Genomic DNA, 20,513 nt, shown 5'->3' on the forward strand with positions numbered 1-20,513 from the left:
TCTCAGAGAAACAGCCTATGGGCAAGGACCCTACAAAGCCAGGAAGGAACAGCCAGGAAAAATAAAACTACCTTCTCATGATGACTTCCTCTCCAGCTAAGGAGACTTCTGCCATTTATTCTACAACAGAATACTGTGTATCTTCATCTTCATGTCACTGCATAGGTCAGCTAATTGAATGTGTTGCCAGATACTCTTTGTGCATTGCTTTTCATCAGTAGAATGTGAGAGTTGGAGATGGAGAAAGGAAATAGTCCTCTTTCCCGAGAGCCAGTGGTTCTCAAAATATTCACTTAGTTTGCTCTTGCTCAAATAGAGATACAGACTATATTCGGTATTTGAGTGAAAACAAAAGCAGTCTGTTCTTTGATCATTAGCCTTTAACAGGAACCTGAAAACATCAGGCTGTTTTTGGAGGATATGATGCATTAGTCTGTCTCCAGAGTCTGAGGTAGACTTGTGTGGCTGAGTGTTGACTCCTTAATCTCAGAGAAAATACATATTGCTGCAGACTGTAGGAAAGGGATCTAGCAGGCTGTATTTGCAAACCAGCTTTCTGTCAGGAGACAGTACATGCGCCTCTTGTTTTTGTTTTGTTTTTTCAAGATCTATCATAGTTGGTACAATTCTGACCTATAACCAGCATGTTAGAATAATTTCCTTTCTTAAATGAGGGATCTGGGAAGGGAAGGGAAGGGAAGGGAAGGGAAGGGAAGGGAAGGGAAGGGAAGGGAAGGGAAGGGAAGGGAAGGGAAGGGAAGGGAAGGGAAGGGAAGGGAAGGGAAGGGAAGGGAAGGGAAGGGAAGGGAAGGGAAGGGAAGGGAAGGGAAGGGAAGGGAAGGGAAGGGAAGGGAAGGGAAGGGAAGGGAAGGGAAGGGAAGGGAAGGGAAGGGAAGGGAAGGGAAGGGAAAGGAAAGGAAGGGAAAGGAAGGGAAAGGAAGGGAAAGGAAGGGAAGGGAAGGGAAGGGAAGGGAAGGGAAGGGAAGGGAAGGGAAGGGAAGGGAAGGGAAGGGAAGGGAAGGGAAGGGAAGGGAAGGGAAGGGAAGGGAAGGGAAGGGAAGGGAAGGGTTGCCATTTTCTATTCTTTTCTACCTGGAGTCAGTTCAGTTACATGAGCTCAGTTTGCTTCCCAAATTGTCAGGCTCCATCACACTTAGGACATGCTTACCACAGAATCAGAATGTTTAATTGCAGCATAGCAACTGTAAGTAAACTCTAGCTGTGATGAAGTAACAGCAGGAAAGACTTCCAGGAAGGCCAGACAAGTGAAGTCAGGACTTGAGCAAGCTTGCTTGACCACGCTGCTGTGGCTTTACTGCCGTTGACATCCCTGCTACTTAGATCTAGATAAGTCTGCCTATGCAGCATTCCCTTCACCAACTGCATTTTAAATAAAGAACATCCTGCAGCACCTTTAGCAAACTTGTGATACAAAGCGATCATTCTAAACATCGTGCAGGTCTGAAACTGCTTCTTTTCCAGTGCTTTCTGGTGGCCCCAGATCACCTTGGAGCTTTCAGCTCTGTGCTTTTTAAGAAAACAAATCTCAAATCCTATGCCACCAAGACGTAAGTCTACAGCTGCTAATCATTTCCCTTCGGGATTAGCTGAGCCTGCTCCACTTCCGCCTAGGGGCCTGGCACATATTAAAATGCTGGGAAGCTTTCCATGGTCACAAGGAACTCCGTGCTAGGAGCTTATTTTCATGTTGGCACACTCTAAGAAGAAGAGCTGGTGTGGCCCTGTTAGGTCAACTAGCAAAGGAGGAGGATGGAGAGACAGAAAGGGAAGAAAGGCAAAGCTTGATAGGGAGATACTGGAATTTGGGTGCCAGGTGGGTGGCTGAGGGAGAAGTGGGGACAAAATTAGCCCTGAGTTAGACCAGTGGCATTCAAATCTCACTGTCAAGGCAGACGGAGGGGAGTGGGGCAAGAAGGTTGAGGAGTGGTGAGAGGCACTGATTAGCAGTTCCAGTCCCTGTGCAAAAAACAGTTTTCATGAGCAGTGCTGGCAGAGGTGTTCAGAGCCCACCAGGGAGCACTTGTAAGCTTTTCGCTTCCCAAGCAGAGGAATGGAAAAGCTTACAAGTGCCCAGTGCCACAGCACTGCAGTCCTGCAGCTTAGCTCTGCCTTCAGGACTGGTAGAGCGTGATCCTGCCAACTATGTGTGTTCCCAGGTTGCTAAATCTGCTCTTTGTCCTGAAGAGGCTGGGGCAGCCACTGAGCTCACAGTACAGCAGTTCTGCTGGCTTGCTCAGCATGTCCAGCTTACCCTCTCCCAGCTTCAGTCCCTTTTTGGGAGACTTCCTGCACCTCTCTCTTGCCTTGTGAGGCAGCTTGGGAGGGCTGCTTGAGGACCAGGCTGCATGCTTTACTTATGACCATCCTAGGAGCCTTTAGAGAGGCTCTCAGTTGTCCACACTGCCCAGTACTCAGTTCTTGGTCTCCCTGGGTTCTTCCAGCATGACCTGCCAAGGCCACAGCTCAGTACCAGTTAATTGGCACAGTGAATATCATCACATACTGTGATCAGGCCCCGCTGAAGTTGTGCTTTGGTAGATAAATCTGTGCAGTGAGGAGGCTGAACCTGAACTGCAGGGCAAACACTCCTCTGTGTCTCCTCTTCACACCTGTCTGTACACATTGGTGGCACTTCATATAAATACCATAAATTCAGTTCTCATCTATGTCTTGTTCTAGGCAGCAACTCAGCATTTGTATAGAAATAACAGCTGTCCAGAATCATAGTAAATAGTTCCCATAGTCAGCCATGCCTGAGCCTGACTAGGACTCAGAGACTGTCTTCCCTGGGAAAGAGTAAGAAAGAGAAGAAGTAGCTCTGGCCTGAAAGCAGTATTGCTTTATCACACTCAAAACATAGTGCTATAGTCCAACAAATTAAAAAGAGCCTTCCTGGGACCATGTGTATTTTAAAAGTTGCAGATGGGGGAGAACAGCTTGGTTTTCCCAGGGCTTCAGGAATTTTTTCTTGGAGAAATGACGTATCTTTCTCAAATAATTGCTTATTTGATGGTATTTTTCTGTCCCCACAATAGTGATATGCTTTACCTGCTAGACATATCCTGGCCTTCACATGAATTTGAGCTGTTCTTCTTGGCAAAGGGTCTCTATTCCTGGCCTGTACTGTGCCTACTTTGATAGAGCTGTGATCTTTCATTACAGAACAAGAAAAGTATCTCACAGGTAGGAAAAACACAACAGGAAGACTAAGCACATTTTCCTTGCCTCATTTCCACCCAGTTCTATCTTCCTTTATTATGCTAAATGATTTCTCTTCACTCTTCAAATATGTGGAGGTCAGTATGCTGTTCCTTAGGCAAACTGGATTTTGCTTTTGCAATGTTTTTCTTCTGCAGAATAGCTACAGCGTCTCTGTTGTTGTTCTTTGAGCTGCTTCTAGTTTGTCATGGTTTCTCTGGTACTGTGGTTCCTGGAACCAAGAGCAGTACTGCAGGCACAGCAGCGCTGAGTGGGTGATTGTGTGATGTTGCCCTCAGGTGGCTAGTCCAGAGAGAGGGTGCAGCCTTTAAAAAAGCCCTGTTAACTACAGAACAGAGGTCTGTGACTGCACGGGAGCTGTGGAAGGAGTGTTTGTCTCTCATCTAACTCAGCTCTTCACAAAGCTAAGCCTTGCTGCTCACTCATTCCCTTCTCCCATCACTGCTTCCACTGGCCTGTGTCTGTCATTTTATTTTCTGCTTTTTCTGTTCTTCTCTGCCCTTTTATTAAAGGAGTAATTATACTCAACTCTGATTTCATGGGATGATACACAGATGACTTATTTAGGAATTATTAAGGAAACGTATAAATTCCTATTTAATACATGCTTCGCTCTGCACTGTGTCCTCTCAGCACTGCCATGAAAGTGCTCAGATCCTTTCCCTGAGATCAGTTCTATTGCAGCATTTTTCAGAATGCAGTTTTCTCAGCTTTCCATGACTTCCACTGGCACACAGAGCTCCATCTGCCAGCACTTTGTCCCACTCACTTACCTAAGTTTTGCTTTGTCCTTACTCCCATTGAAGGCAAATGCCGAATCATGCACTGATTTTAGGAAGAGCAGCTTTGAGTTGGACCTTTTGATTTCTTTCCCAGTCATTCTATATATTCTTATATAGGCTTGGTCACCTCATTGAATACTTCACCCCCTGGACATGGTGCAGAAGAAAGCTGTGGTTGCACTAGCAATGTTGAAGATTTTGCCAGTGCAATAAAAGGAGCCGGAGCAGATCGTTTTTGGCTGTTTTACATCAAAGTGCTGATCATGCAAAATGCCCTTCAACCCCTGTACATTCAACAGTGCTACGAAATGGATCTTTTTTCCTATATCGTCTTTCACAACTTTACTTTATTTCCCTGCTTTCTGCAGAAAAAAATGCTCATATATCTCAACCACTCAACATGTCCCCCAGTAGTTTTTTAACATATTTACTGGTTTCAGTCAGCTTCCCCAAGCAGTGACTTCAAAGCAATTATGAAATGTATTTCTACACATTTCATGAGAACTGCTCGTCTTGGAAAGCGTAGATGGAATTTTATATATGTACACAGAGAAAACAAAAACTTACAATAATTCACTTTAAAAGATTTTGTATTTGCATTTGCAAATAGTAGCTGTGTTTTGCAAATACACATAGGAAATGAGGCTTCATTAGTCCCACTGCTTGTGCAACTGCTTATTAATCTTTGGCAATTATTCATCCTGCAAACTGTTGTTGCCAAGTTTTCTTAATGGCCATTTGCAAAGGGCTTTATCCTTGTACCTTTGGGAAGGGCCAGTCGGTTACATACACTGGGATTATGCTTAGATCGGTCTTGCCAAGAGCTCTGTAAAGCTGAAGGGAAGGAAAAAATAATCCTTACAGACTTGTTGAGTCTTGTTTACCATATTCAGCCTGATATCTTAAAATACAATAGCTCATTATTTTCCCAGCTTTATTTGTAGGTTCTCCTATAAGGCTCAAAGTCCACAGTGCTATTTTCTCTAGCAGAGATTTCTGCTGTGTTATTGTTGCACTATATCAAACTGTCGTGGTTTCCCAGACTATCTGTTTCTGATGAAAAATGAAAATCATATCCTTATGTGAGAAGTTCAGCTGATTCAGTCTTGATTTCCTAAATGCCTCTGGACCTGAGGAGTGACTTCATGTCACTGTTGTTGTTGTTATACAATGTAGGCATAACAACTAATTACGTACTGTAGGAAAAACCATACAGAGAATAAATGACTATTCAGAAAGGAGGCCATAGAGATATTTCCAAGTAGTTCGCACAGTTCCCTAGGAGAGAGGAAATAATGCATAGGATCAGAGCAGAAAGCTGAAATTTCCAGTGAACTGAACAACACACCATGCGACTGACTTCCCAAAAGACTCATTTTGCTTGCACATGTTTTCAGATCTGCAGAGTGTGTTCTCATGTATTCTGTGTGATTCTGTGTGATTCATGTTCCAGAAGTCCTACTCTGTAAGAGGTTTGCCTATCTCCAGGACATTGGTTCTGCAGTGCTGTAACAGAGCAGGGTGACAGAGAATGCCTGCCCCTCTCCTACAGTGTGCCTGCTTCTCGCAGCATTCCAACACTTCCATCATGACACTAATGAAAAATCACCATATTATTTTCCGTAAGATATCAGAATATTTATTCCCCTACAGTTCTTTAGCCTGGTACTTCTCCCAGGTGCCTTTGGCATTTGCATCCTTTTTCCTTTAATTCTTCTTGTGTGCTATGTGAGTAGATAATTGTAGGTCACTTGTGGCGACTGTTGCAGGAGGTACACAGTGCACTTCTAAGACTGTAAGACAATAAAAATATATAACAGATTGAGTTTGTATGGAGTCCCACACTGTTTAAGAAATTCCTCTGTCTTTGTTACGTAACGTAGCCTTTGGTATCTAGTGTCCAGAGAATCCAGCCCGTAGGGAGACAAGGCTTGGGAACAGCACGTTCAGCACATTAGTATATAGGCTGTTGGGCATCTGGGTTGGCCAAGACTGAAAGCCTCTGTCACATTTATCATCATGCCATCGATGTGTCCAAAATCAATGGAGCTCTGCCTTACAATTACATTCCAGATTTAACAGTCCTGCTGCACAACACGGCAGGGCCCATATCCCAGAGCTCAGATGGATCCTATGTACCCAGCTCCCTGTGCATGGCAGGGTGCACACATGGGGACCATCACGTTTTGTACGTCTGGGCTGAGCACCAGATCCCACCGCCTGCTGCCTGCTTCCAATCACCGATATCCCCCGGATTATCCCCAGGGTATCAGTGACCTCAGTACACTGTTTTGGACTTGAAAGTTGCTTTTGTTTTAAATGTTGCTGAGTCTAAAACCAGCTCACGTAACCAACTGCCTGTTTCCAAACAGCTGTTGTGTAACTTTGCTCCCCACCCCCTGAGTTGTTGCCTGCCATTCATTTAATAGGCTCGGTTTCACTGGGAAGTGCCTGGGGGAGCCTCTTAGTTCCCTAATTAGCAACAGAAGGGGCTAGTCCTTGCTGGAGGTAGCAGTGAAATAAGGGAGGCAGAGAAGGGGCCATTTTCAGCTGGGAAAACACTAACTTTTATTCAGTACACTGTGCAGGGCAGAAGACTAGAAAGATGTGGGGAGAAGGGGGAGTGATGGCACTTGCAGGAAAAATGGTGATAGGCTTCCTAGGAAGGCAAGAAGCACTTGTGAAGGGAGAAGGGGAAGTAGATGAGTTTTTCCACAGCCCTCCCAAGTTGTTTGTCACTTTGGCAGTCTTGAGTTTTACATAAAATGCCGCGGAGCAGCCCCATGGGCTGGCTGCTGGTGGAGGCAGAAGTGAAGTGTTGCTGCAATCAGCTCTCAGATGTTTCATCTGGCTCTTGTTAATAAAATTCAGGAATTAACAACTTGGAAGTGCTTAGGAGCCCAGTGCTTCTTCACAGGCTGTAATCACTGAGGCCTCAATACAGGGGCAGCCATTCAGGGCTGGAGCAAATCTCCCACCGACCATCTGAATCTCCCAAGGCCTCAGCAGGAAGGTGAAAATTTTGCCCATCCGTTGTGGCACACCTGGGGCTCTTTGTTGGTTCTCAGGACACAGACACATATATTAAGCTTTCCAGTTCTTCCTATGCCATTACCAGGCAGCATTGTTCATGCAACATCTGAGAAAAGACATATATATACATGAACAGTCCCAGCTTGGACCTGCTGGGTTGCGCAGACCATTCCCCTTCAGAATTAGTGTTGGGAAATGATATGTTTCATGTCTTGTGCTCTCTTTATTCTGAGGGAGCAAACAAGCAGTCAAGCTGAGGAGGGCTGCATTAGCCTTCAGCTGCTTTCTTATTAGGGAAAAGATAAAAAATATAAACATCCAGTTGCCACGCTCTATTATTACGTGAACTGTGAGCTCCTGTTCCCACCAGAGGGCACCCATACTGCATACTGCTGATTGGTGATGAGCAAAGGGTTGATAAGACGACATTGAGGATAAGGGATCCTGCCCCAGTGCCGGAAGATGCTCTGAGACACTTTTCTATGTCCTTTCCTCTAATCGCTGTGTCTGTGGGACACGCATCGCAGGCTCCAGGGAGGATGCCTTAATGCCACCAGCCTGCAGTTTCTGCCTGAAGTTGCCTATTTTCGCCACTAGAGGTTGTAAGAGAGGAGGAGAAAAATCTTTCTTTTACAGCGGTCGAGCTGCTGCAGAGCTACGAAGTGGAGGATTTCCTCTGGACTCCCTGGGTCTCTTTGGTTCAAGCACTCACAGTATCCCTGTATACATACCCTGCTTTTAGACGGGCTCTCGACCTTTTGTTTAGGAAATCAGACCTTAAAGCTAAGTGATCCCAGAAAGGCATAACCAGAAATAGCCCTGGTGTAGCAATACATTGAACTTTGACCAAATGAAGGATTTACAGTCTTCTTCCTATTTTCCACACAGGGACTGCATATACATCCCAGCAACATGAGAGCCGATCACCACAGATCTCAGTGGTGATGAGACTTCACTTTGAGCACTGTGTGGAGAGAAGAATCATTCCCCCTGGCAATATAGCTATTCCTGGACTGAAACACAGCAAGAGCAACTATCTAGGAAGCAGAAGCCTTTATCCAGCATGATTTAACTGACTACTGGGGGAATAAAATCTAGTTCCCTGAGCTAAAACAAAGCACTGATTTCTGTGGTACATGAGGAAATTCAACTTTTCCTTTTTTATATATATAGTTTTGCTTTGTTTTGTCTGCTGCAAAATACACACACGCTATGCCTCCTCCATGCTGAACAAGCATAGATCTTAGTTTCTCCTCATGCAGCATGTGCTCCAGCCCCTGGGCAGCCTCATGCCTCTACAGTGGACTTGCTCTGGTCTTTCCTTTACCAACAAGACCAGAACTCAGCATGGCACTTCCACAGATGATCTCACAAGTGCCAAAGATATTGCCAAAACATCCCTTCCCCCAGCCTGCTGGCTAATGTGCTTGCTGTATAGCCCCATACACAGCTGACCTTTGCCACGAGGTCCCCCTGTTGACTCTGATTCATCTGAGGACTTCAAACTAGGCTCTAAAGAGCAGCTTTCTGTATGTATCTGGCACTGAGCCCATGGTAGTGCACAGGGCTATTCCCTCCCTAAGCAGGACTTTGTATTGGCCTCTGTTTAACTTTGTTGAACTTAATTTGCATGTGCATATTTAGTCAATAGGTGGCACCAATGTATGAGAGTGCCAGTGCCAAAGAGGAAGCCAGCGGAAGAGACACCCACGTTGCTTTACTCAGCACTGCAGTAAGGCGAGGAGGAGCAGACAGGCATGTGGCAGGAGGTCATTCCCAATGCCTGGTGAGATGCCTTTTAGCACGGGGAGGAGGGACCTATACAGCTCTGCTGGGGCTGGGGTGGGAGAAACCACCATGGGGTAACCCAAGCCCAGGTGGGTTATTAGAGGGAATTGGGAGCATGCAGCTGACTTCTCTGGAACGTGACTGGGGAGGAGATTCTACTAAATCAAGCCTTATTTTCTGTTGCTTGGAGAGCTGTGTTGAGCATGCTTATTTTTTGTATCAGTGCTGAGCTGGTGCTGTTGCCATGTTATCTTGTTTCGTGCCTCTCAGACTCTAAGGTCTGGGAAGTAAGTGCATGGGGATACTATTACCTGTTTCATAAGCTGTTCAGCGTAAGTTGGAGGGTGACACTGCTTACAGCAGTCTTGTTTTCCACAGCTTGGGGCCAAGGTAAAAAGAAACAGCCAGCAGAGGTGTTTTCATAGCACTTCATGCCCTTATTTTGTTTCAAGGTATCTTAATTATGATACCAAACAGCTCCCTTCTTTAGCTGCCTACCTTAAGGCAGAGACAGTAACAAGACCTTCTCTTGTCACTTCTGGTTTTTCTGGTTTTGACTGTGCTTTTCTTATGGGGCAATCTATGAAGCTAAAAGAGAAGCAAGGGAGATGTTTCATTTTCCTTGCAGGCAGATTAGACCTAAAAGCTCACTATTCAGCTTGGACTAATTAGAAGTGGCAAAGGTATAGCAGTTCACTGAAATCTGAGCAGATAAAGGTCCTGCAAGCTTCTCCTCATGCCAGTCCTTTGGCATAATAAGCACAGAGTGGCTAGCAGCAGAATGAACCTTGATCTTGACAGTTCACTGCAGGGCTGCACTGCTATCTCTCTTCAGTGGTCAAAATAACCTACTTTCATGGCTGGAGTATCACAACCACTCGTAGGATGAAAGACTGCAAGGACACTATCCCTTTGTTTATGGCCTTTTATCTAAATTGTGCTAAAGGAAGAAATATTATGGAAACAAGCTATCTAGCAGCTAAGAAACAGTCCCATTGTGCAAAAGCAATTATCTGAGGTCCTCCTTCTCAATTGCATCCAAAAGTATTAGAAAAATTGTGGATGTGCTCACGTGATTAAAAAGCTTGCAATGGCATGGCTGGGCAGTAAATGGTGCTGGCAATCATTTGCACTGTCCTTAAGGATTGGTACCATTCAGACAACACTATCAGACCATAAGTATCTTTTTTTTCCTCTTTCCTTCTCTTCTGCAGGGAGAGCATCTTGTCCCGCATCAGGTGAGTGAAATAGCTGCTCCGTGCTGACACCTCCACTGTTCATCAGCACCCTGGCTGAGACACAGCATAGTCCTTTCCCTACCCTAGTTGACCAAAATCTTCATTGTTCAAAGACTTTTTGCAGCCCCCTAGAAAAGGTACCTCTCCAAATCCCCAGGAGAAGCTGGAGACCTTGACCCACAGGTTCAAGGGACATGAAAGTACATGACATTTTGTAACGATTGCTGTCACATTTGAACAGCTTTGGAACATGTTACATGTCTGTTAAAGCCAACAGTAGTGACTTAGCTTTCAGGTAATTCATGACTGGAACAGAAATAGGGGCACCAAAAAGATAGTCTGAGATCTTTACCTGTGGAAGGCTACATTAGAGGGCCACTGTCATCCTAAAAGAGGCTTGAATCTGTAGGGAAGCTGCATATAAAGCACTGCCAAGAGGGGCACATCAAGCTGCCGCTAGCAGCTGAAGACCCCTTTCTCTGCTCAGCCTTTGCAGTTTTCACTCCTGGAGGAATCTAGCTCCTATTATCCCATTCACTTGAGTACCTTCCTTAAAATAGACTTGCAGATATCCTACTGACCCTATTCCCCCATGGTATCCTGCTTCATGAGGAGAGAGCCAAGGAAGCCTTGTAATCAGCAAGTCATGACCAGCAAGAGCATGAGATCCCTAACGAACACTGGTAGCTGTAACCTTGAGGCTTCTTGTCTTCACACTCCTGTTGTTAGTTTAATATCTCTACATTGGTTCTAGATTCCTAAGCCAGTATTTGTGGAATTCATTGCTTTTTAAGAGGTTGTTCCATATCTTGCATGTGAACTTCAAAAACAACAGAAGTACTACCAGAAGCCAACTGCACGGGGCTGTTAGACATTTGTTGCTTCTTGAACTCAATCAGTGTGAAAACAAACCTCAGCATTGTCCTGCTACCCTTTCACTGAATGCAAATGTTGTGCATCCCCAGGTCTTTTCAATATTCTCAGAAGAATGCAGTCCTGGTCCCTGTGGCTGCTGTGGGTGTTGGAGGGGTGCTGGTTTGCTGGCTGATGTCTAGACGCAAGATCAAGAGTATTGAAATGGGTGATGGATGGTGGGGCTCAGGAGAAAAACCCCTAAAAGGGAAAGAAGATGAAAGCATCCGCCCCTTCAAGATTGAAACATCTGATGAAGAAATTGAGGTAGAGTTTGACAGTGGGCCTGCAGGCAGTGGGGCAGAGTGGGAGGGTGTAGGGGCAGAATTTGGTAGAACAGGGCAGGTCTGAGAGGCTCCCACAGCAAAACACCTGGAGGAGTGAAGAGAGTTCCTAATGAATTGCAGTAACTGCCCCTAACGGTCCAGCCAATTAGCAACAGGCAGCTGGGCCCAATCTTTAGTTGCTCTTTTTTATTCTTTACCCATCTAGCATTACCTGAAAGCTCCTAGTACTAAAAACATTGAAGTTAACAGAAAGGTGAGAGTGAGACCTGCTAGTCCTGGGTGCACTGGGATAATTGTTAATCTACAGCAAAGTATATTCCCTGTGACTGAGGAGATCACTTAGAGTACTGCTTTAATTGGGATCATTGTGTAACAGGTAGAGGTCTAAAAGCTAGTGGAGCCTGCACATGCTTGCCCTGGTGCACTGCACATGTGGGCATCTGGGTAGCCTCACTCCTTCTGCAGGACCTGCATCGCCGCCTCGACCATGCTCGCTACGCGCCTCCACTGGAAAGGGCAGCCTTCAACTATGGCTTCAACTCTGACTACCTGCAGAAGGTGGTGGCCTACTGGAGGAACAAGTTTGACTGGCGCAAGCAAGTGGAAATCCTCAACAAATACCCTCATTTCCTTACCACCATTGAAGGTGAGTGGGTCACTGTGCCTCCTGTTACACCACAGGGCACTTCCCCAGCTGCCTCTCCTGCCCTTGTTTTGCACTTGTCAGTAATATATGTGGGAAAAGGAGCTTCTGGATGCTCAGCCCTGATGGCTAGTTTAAGATGGTAGAATATTTACTTGTACGTAATAGCTTAGTGATGTAAGGGAAATCTTTCTCGTGTTGGCTGTACTATTAATAAGCTCATACAGATCACAAACACCATATATCAGCCATAAATTTAGATCTGCTTCAAGAGGGCCTTCCTCTGGCCCTGAACTTGTGCGAATTAACTGTGAGGTTTACTTCCACTATTGCCTTGAAACTGCCTTTGGAAGCTGCAAAATTTATCCCTGCTAGGAGCCCAGAGTATTTTTTAGTGTCATTTTGTCATGGTCTTGCATTTGTCTTGCCTGCATTATGCTGTGTATTTAAGCATGGCTTTACCTATTACTGTGAAACCAGTTTCTCTTGGGGAGGATGTTCAGTCTGCTGTGATCCCCCTGTCTGGGGCTGGGATCAAAACCTCCACCTATAGGCAAATGTGTTACATAGGTATGATTCTAGACATCCCTTTCAGGCAGTCATCTTCTTGATGTGGGATGATTGTGTAATTTCTGCTAATCACTATTTTGCCAAACTCTTTCTTCAGAATGCAGAGGAGAAACTGAGAAGGAGCCAAAACTAAACTTTTTTGTCTTGTATGTCTGGCAGGGATTGATATCCATTTCATCCATGTGAAGCCCTCCTACGTCCCTCATGGAAAAGCTGTTCAGCCTCTCCTGATGGTCCATGGCTGGCCCGGCTCTTTCTATGAGTTCTACAAGATCATCCCTCTACTCACGGATCCAGCCAAGCATGGCCTGGACAGTGGTGATGTGGTGTTTGAGGTCATCTGCCCATCCATCCCAGGCTATGGCTTCTCAGAGGCACCACACCAGCAAGGTAAGTGATGAAAAGGCTCCATTGGAATCACAGTTTTTGGCGTGACACTTCAGCCAACTCTCTTTCTTTTCTCCACTTTGCATTGAATTTACAACACTTCGTGTTCTCTCTATTGTCAAAGAGTGAGGAGAAGCAGTGTGGAATGCTGTGGCTTTACAGCAGCACATTCAGGCTGTGATCTCTGGCCAGGAAATGCTAGGACAAGCATGTGGTGCTTCTTTTCACATGCAGGCTTTGACACCGTTGCAACTGCTCGGATATTTCACAAGCTGATGAAGAGACTGGGCTTCAAGGAATACTACGTACAGGGAGGAGACTGGGGATCTCGTGTTACCACAAACATGTCCCAGATGCTGCCACAGTGAGTAGCAAAGGGAGTTGAAGGAGCTCATCCTTTCAGCAGCTGGGTGTAGCAGTTACCTATGCAAAGCTGAGAAAGACTGATAGGAAAAGAAACATAACAGTTTCTTTGGAAGATGGCATCATAACAGAGCATTTAGCATTTAACCAGAAGAGTGCTACCACAGCTGTACTTAAGTCGGAGAACAGATAAATAGAGAAAGCTGTTAAAGCCATTAGGCTGCTGCTCAGCTCACTCTTCTGGGCTGCAGTTACGCTTCACTGAATGTGATTTAACAAAGCTTTTCAGAAAGTACCCAACACAATCAGTTGCCTACAGCATAGAATGAACCAACAGCCAGACCTATGAATGTGGATATGCCACATCTGTCAATAGTGCCTAAAACTGGCGTCAGATAAATAACACAGCTGAATGGAGGTGGAACCAGCCGTACTATCCCCCCACTCCTTTTTGCACCACAATGAACCTTTCAGGTTGTAAGGGAAACTGCTGATCACAGCCTGAACCTCTGATTAACCATCTGAGGCAAGTGACGAGTCAGCTGCAGGAGCACAGGTGAAGGTAATTCAGCTGTGCTACCAGAAGGGATGGAGCTTGGCTCCACCTCTCCCAGATCCCATTTAAGGGCTGACCACCACTAAGGTAGCGTCTCTTTCTGGAGGTTGCTCCTGTGTGGAGTTTTTGTGGTAAGCATCCATTTCAACTGAAAGCCTCAGTACTGATGAGTCTTTTCCTAGATACCCTATGGCTATTTGCTCTGTAATTACAACTGTACGCTTGTATTGTTCCAACTATACAGAGATTCTTTCGAGGCTTTATATACTTGGTTCAGTGAAATGCTTCTATCACAGCTCCAGTCAGACTTCTATTTTCTGGAAGATTTGGAGACAAAAGTGTTAACACTGTTCCTGAATTTGATTCCAGGTCTGTGAAAGGGCTTCATCTGAATCTTATCTTCATCAGATTACAAGGTTTGAAAAAGGTGATTCAGGTGATGCTTGGAGCTTATGTACCATGGCTTGTAGGCTTCACCAGGGAAGATGTTCAACGGATGTACCCTTTCATGCAGAAGAATGTATTTGACATTCTGAGAGAATCTGGGTACTTACACATCCAAGCCACCAAACCAGACACTGCAGGTAATGAACCGTCCCTGTATTGCTGTATATTGTATACAGACTGCCTATGGTATGTAAAAGCTCATCGCTGAGCAAAGGCTTGTTATGTTTCAGAAGCAATACATTCTGGTGACTAAATGTAAGGAATAGGACTAAGACCTAAAAGGAAGTTTGAGGAGCTTATGAAAGATGGACACTGTAAATATGGTTTTTCCGAACAGTTTAAAGTAGTATGCTGCTACTCTTGGGGAAAGAACTCCTTTCTAGAGCACTCTTAAAGTGAAGCATTGAGTTATGAAACTGAAGCTTTTAGAAGTACAAAGTTCTATTCCTGTTGTTCCCCAAAAAACAAAAGTGCCTTAAGAAAAGGATTTAGTTCATGGATTAATAACTGGTTAACATGGGAATAAGCAAGTTGCAGGGGAAGGGATGTTATAACAAAAATCTGTGTTAGCACATTTCAGTGTGATCCTAATTTCTCTACAGAGAAAAGTTAATTGTTAAGTGAAAAACTGATGGCTATCCAAGGTTTGGTTTAATCTAAAGATAACTGCACAGAGTTGCAGAAACATTTAATTGACTTGCCAATTGAACTGGCCTATAAGATTGGATGTCAACAAAGTGCAAAGCAATTAGAGGAAGAAAATCACAATCAGCTCTGGTCTGGCTGCTGCCGTGGGGGAAAAGCCATGAGTCATGGCTAGTTCTTTGAAATGCAGCCAGCTTAGTCAGAGTTCAAGAGCATTTTACAGTCTGTCAAATAAAGCAAAAAGAGGCAAAGAATTAAACAAGGATATTTGGAATTCATTGCATCCCTGTTGGCCCTGTTTTATATGTACGTTTTAGAACCAGAAGGATACAGAAAGGAGAGAAAAAAAGGAATACTGAAATGATCAGGCAGCTTCCATACAAATGTGGCATATAGTCCAGGATTCTGACCCATAGGGGAATTAAAACCAATAAATAAAAAAGCAGGGACTCCATGGCATACTACAAGAGAAGGGTGTAGAAAAAGAATAGGAAACCTTGTATGGCCCTACTCAATTTCAAGGAATAACTGCCTTGTCAGTGCAGCTCTCATCAGGCAGGTTTAAAGCAAGCTTATATATTTTTTTTTCTCACAGCACAGTTTGCAGTATGTAAGCTACAGCACAGGCTGAATAACAAGCTGCAAACAGGACTACTCTTTGAGTTTGTAATCCACAGATGTTTAATACAATGGTTGAGAGGCAGCTTCCAGCCCTCAGTTCATTGCCATATGGATCATGCATTAGATGGTACATCTAGGCCTCAACTACTGTTGGCTGGTCAAAATCACTTACATGATTTCAGCCCATAGCAAATTACCCTGACACTGCAGGGGAAATTGTGCCAATGCACAAACTTAATTAGCTATGTCCATAATTTAAATTGGAACAGCAGTGTGTGTTATCTTCTACAAAGTTAAGATAAAGGTATACAACCCTTAGCATCATTAATGGAGTGACCGCTATCCTTGTTTTACAAAGATAACTTGGTGCATACATGCTACATTTATCTCATGTTAGTGCTCTCTAATAGCAGGAACAGGTAATGCAGTATTCCACTCTTTAAATCATACAAAAGCTGATGAACTTTGAAGTACTTCAGCACCATGCAAATATAAGAGCTCTGCTGCTCTTTGCTTGCATTAGGTTGTGGACTGAATGACTCCCCTGTGGGGCTTGCTGCATATATTTTGGAGAAATTCTCTACGTGGACAGATAAATCATTCCTGAAGAAAGACGATGGAGGCTTGGAAAGGTAAGAAAGCAAATGTCATCCTGTGAGAAAACTTGTAAAACAACCACCTGATGATAACTGATGAGGAGATAGACAAAAGGCTGGCCAGTGCAAGCTGAATTTTAAGGATGAAAGATTACAAGTAGGTAAGTAGGAGTTTAAGCGTATAGAGGGCTGCCTGCAAGCTACTGCTCTGCTTTGGGCACGTGAATGTAAATTGTTTTGCTGCTTGAAAATGAGTAGAGAACCAGAGGACCAATGGCTTATCAGAGCATAGGCCTAATAAAGTATGTTGAGAAACAGCTCACAGTTCTATTGAATCTTTTTTTCTCACACTAGCAAGTACTCTCTGGATGACCTTTTGACCAACGTGATGATTTACTGGGTGACAGCATCTATTGTGCCCTCAATGCGCTACTACAAGGAGAACTTTGCCCGGGACTTTATGGCTGATGCCAGGTAACAAAGTGGCAAGATGGGTGCTGAAACAAGATTAAATTAGACTTACCAGTATAAGCATTCAGATCACTTGCAAATTTAACCTATACTAGGAAAAAAATAAAAGGCAAGCTTTTTTTTGTTATCTTCAATTGATATAGTTAAGGGATGCTTTTCTTTTAAACCTGTGATTCACACAAGTTGGTTTGTTGCCAAAACAATGCAGAACATTTAACAGAGCTAATTCAGATCTGTGTTCAAAATACAGCAGGTCCATAGACTTACTGGACAAACAACTGTAATCCATGGCTTTGTTCACTAAGAACAAACCAGAAAATCACAAGCATTTTGAACAGGTTTAAACAGGAAGGAGATGATTTACAGGTGAATAAACCATGAGCTACAGCTGTTAAGCAAAAACTGTAGAAGCAGTAAGTGATTTTTTTCCAAGGAAACAAGCTTCCAGGAGAGCAGAACTTGAAACCAAACACCTTTAACAGCTGCTAGCTTTGAGATGACTGCAGGAGAGGGTGACCAGGAAGCAAAACTCAGCAAGTGACTGATCTTAGCAAAAGAAAGTCATGTTCTCTGTAGACTGACAGAACCAGTTCACCTTCCCTCTCAATAGGGGTTATACTGGTACCAGGAATTCTAAAGCAAACATGAGTTAGCTCACTTTGGAGTTTGGCACAGAGGTGTGGCTTCAACACATTTCAATACTGAACTCTGCACAAAGGGGACTTCATTTCGTGCATCTTTAGATATAACACTTCTGAATTCAAGGAGATCCAAACACCAGTGGAGCTCCTCAGCAGAGTACAAACTATGAGAAGAGTTGCTGTGGTGAAGTTGCTTCAACTCATGTGACAGCTGTGAGTCAGAAGGTTTTTAAATGACTTTGAGAAGTTCTTCTTGAAAATACTGTTAATCAATGTCTTTTTAGGGTTGGAGTTTACGTTCCAACAGCTGTTGCGGCTTTTCCCCAGGAGATAGCACATACACCACAGGTCTGGGCAAAGAAGACCTTCAAGAACATCGTCCAGTACTCTTACATGCCACGTGGAGGACATTTTGCTGCCTTTGAGGAACCAAAGCTGCTGGCACAAGACATCATCCGCTTTGTGAGAAAGGTGGAGCGGCTATGAACCTGAATTTAGATACATGTATAGAGTGGAAGCAAGTTGTTCTGCCACACACAGAAGCCTTACTTTAAGGGATTAAATAAACTCAATACGATCACAACACAGAAGCCATTTTATTTTGATAATGATGATGATAACTATTAAACTTGTTTAACTCTAAAGCTCTTCATATGAAAAAAAGCATCTTGTCTTCTATTCCTGGCACCGTATCACTGCTGCATTCATAATTCAAGTATAATTGAATATGTAAACAACTTAATGCAGTTACATTGCACTCATCTGGAGGAGATAGAAAGGAATTGGCCCCTTGTTCCTTCTTCAAATACTGAAACTTTAGCATACTTAAATAGACACTTCAAGCAGCTTTGGTGGAAATGTAAAGGGCTTAGATGTCCTGAGGATATCAAACACTCCTATGGAATCATTTGAGTTACACTTCATTCAAGAGACCTGTGATTATACTCTCAAGTGAGCAGCTGCACATAAGGCAGCTCTCCTTATTCCAGCAGTCCTTAGAGCTAGTTTTAGCACTTACTAGCTGTCAATGGATAACAAGGCAAAAATGCACCTGTAGTGTTCTTTAAAAAAACTGATTTCCTTCCAGTTTTACAATCTTATTCACTGCCAAAATGTCAGAAAAGCTTAAAATATGCACTGAGTGCAGAGGGTTAACTCACCCTTTAACAACCTCCTTTCAAATGATTTTTATCACCCCATCAAACAGCTTTTGTTAGCACCTAGTAAGCAACCTTACTACCAACAGCTTAGAGATTCTCTTCTTATGGATGGAGCTGTTTAACTCATTACACGGCAGAGACATATCCAGATGACTCAAGACAACTCCAGCAGATATCTGGTTCTGGCATTTGTTTCTCCTCCCTGCCCCAAAAGCAAATAAGACACTTTTATTTTCTGTTAAGTGAGAATAAGCTTTAACATTGAGGCAGGAGTCCTAACTTCATAGGAAGGAGAGAATAAACTGCTTGCTCCTAACTTTAATCACATATCAATCTGATTGTTAGGTCTGATGGGCTAAAAACTAGTAAAGAAATAGGCAGATGTGCTCCCTTGCCTTCACAGGACCACTCAGCCTCATTTCATCACCAATATAAGACACAGTGTTAGGTATGAAGTCTCCCAGTTGCTAAAGGGCACCATGCTGGATTCCTAACAATCTGAAACAATGTTATGGGAAGAAATATATCATCTACTAGATGGGCAAGCACTTGAGTACTCAAACCTGAGTAGGCTGCAGGAAAAGGTCTTTTTTCACATCAGTGAGGTAAAGACTGGTTATGGCCTTCACAGTAATGGCCAGCTATGTTAATAATCATATATGTTATCTTGTCCCAAATGATCATAAAATGCAGTAATCATTAACAGAAATGGCTGCAGTAAAACTCAGGAGAGTAAAACACAGAAGGACTGTACCCGATATTTGTCAGTTCAGCAAGCATGTCACAGGGAAGTTTTTACACCCAATATATCAATTAATCTCCTTAAGGAATCACTATATCTGTATGCAACTGTGCCTTAAAGGGCATTTGCTTTCAATGACAAGTCAGGAGGTGAACATGGAAGAAGGTGGTCCAGGAAGGCAACAGATGTCCTAGAGAAGAGATCCAGAGAGACAAGAGTGTGCCATTATATTTGATAGGATTATTGCCTAAAGCAGCACCAAAAAATATTCAATATCCCATTAAAGTTCTATAGAGCGCAGATCATTCATGGAAGCCCTTGAGCGTCACTGGTGCTTGAAACCATATGTAGTCCTCCCAAGCAGAAGTCAGAGTCTGAGGAGCTGAGGCACTTGTATCAACGTCTCCATCACAGGACAAATTAATAGTCAGTTTCCTTCCTCGGGTTGGCACTTTGTAGTTGAGCTTGGGCCGGAACCATTCCGCACCACAATTGCGATGCCCTTGGAGCATAACAACAGTGCCCGTGACGGGAAGAGCTTTGAGTTCACTGAAGACATCTGCAATGAAGAGCGAGTGAAAAAGCTTACGTACGCAGGATGTGGTTTTCAGGCTTTTCTCAGCGCTGCCCACACAGATCCCCTCCAAGTTGAGCTCGTAAAGCTCCTTGGGGCTCACAGCATTGCCACCGAGCAGAATAAGAACACGGGGAACCAGCGTCAAGCTGAACATCACTTCCAACTGTTGGAACACTCCCTCCAGCTCCACCAGCACCTGCTGGCACTTCTTGCTTGCCAGGCCCACAGAGGACGGCTTCTTGATCACATCTCCATCCTGCAAACCAGAACAAAAGAGACATTAATACAAGTAAAAAAGATTGGAGAGGGTCCTGATTCACTCTTCATAAAGTATGGTGCATCCCCTCCTCCATCCACGATGGAGCAACGTGCAGAAGGCAACATTTGAGCTTGGAGCCTACAGGTTTCTAGAAGGGGACACGTTGGACAACGAGTGAAGGCGCTGCAATTGCGGCTTTTAAACGCCCCCCCCCCCCCCCAAGGCAATGCCGCCCCCCACCTGCGCGGCCCGCTGGCAGAAGTATGCGAGCTGCTCGTAGGGCAGCGGGAGCTGCTGCCGCTGGTGCAGGACGTGCTTCAGCAGCTCGCAGGCGAAGCGGCAGCAGCTCTCTCGGCTCACGGAGCCCGGGAACACCACGGACACGGCGGGGCTCAGAGCCGTCGGTGCGCTCCGCCGGGACCTCCTCCCAACGCGGCCGCGCTCCGGGGCTGGCGGCGTCTCCGCCGTGAGGAGCGGGGAGGGCGGACTACACGGAGCCGCCGCAGCCGCCACACCGGGCGACCGCGTCCCTCCCGGCGCGGCCATTTTGTGAGC

At 44.6% G+C, this 20,513-nt stretch overlaps 2 protein-coding genes across 2 annotated transcripts; one reads left to right on the top strand and one right to left on the bottom strand.

The window, feature by feature from the left end:
• The first annotated feature begins 8,721 nt into the window (after positions 1-8,721).
• Positions 8,722-17,803, top strand: LOC107311272 (epoxide hydrolase 1-like). Its single transcript, XM_015857666.3, has 10 exons — positions 8,722-8,841; positions 10,058-10,081; positions 11,047-11,260; positions 11,746-11,926; positions 12,653-12,883; positions 13,115-13,244; positions 14,169-14,383; positions 16,036-16,144; positions 16,463-16,582; positions 17,505-17,803. Exons 1-10 carry the CDS (start codon positions 8,813-8,815, stop codon positions 17,704-17,706), a joined length of 1,455 nt encoding a protein of 484 aa, XP_015713152.1. The 5' UTR covers positions 8,722-8,812; the 3' UTR covers positions 17,707-17,803.
• On the bottom strand, positions 17,793-20,513 carry MAD2L1BP (MAD2L1 binding protein). The gene is made up of 2 exons (XM_015857667.3): positions 20,199-20,513; positions 17,793-19,955 (listed from the first exon to the last, which is right to left on the bottom strand). The coding sequence occupies exons 1-2, from the start codon at positions 20,502-20,504 to the stop codon at positions 19,425-19,427; spliced, it is 837 nt and encodes a 278-aa protein (XP_015713153.1). The 5' UTR covers positions 20,505-20,513; the 3' UTR covers positions 17,793-19,424.

Source organism: Coturnix japonica, chromosome 3 (genome assembly GCF_054131305.1).
Source record: "Coturnix japonica strain WE chromosome 3, WE-NBRP24, whole genome shotgun sequence".
Lineage (NCBI taxonomy): Eukaryota > Metazoa > Chordata > Aves > Galliformes > Phasianidae > Coturnix > Coturnix japonica.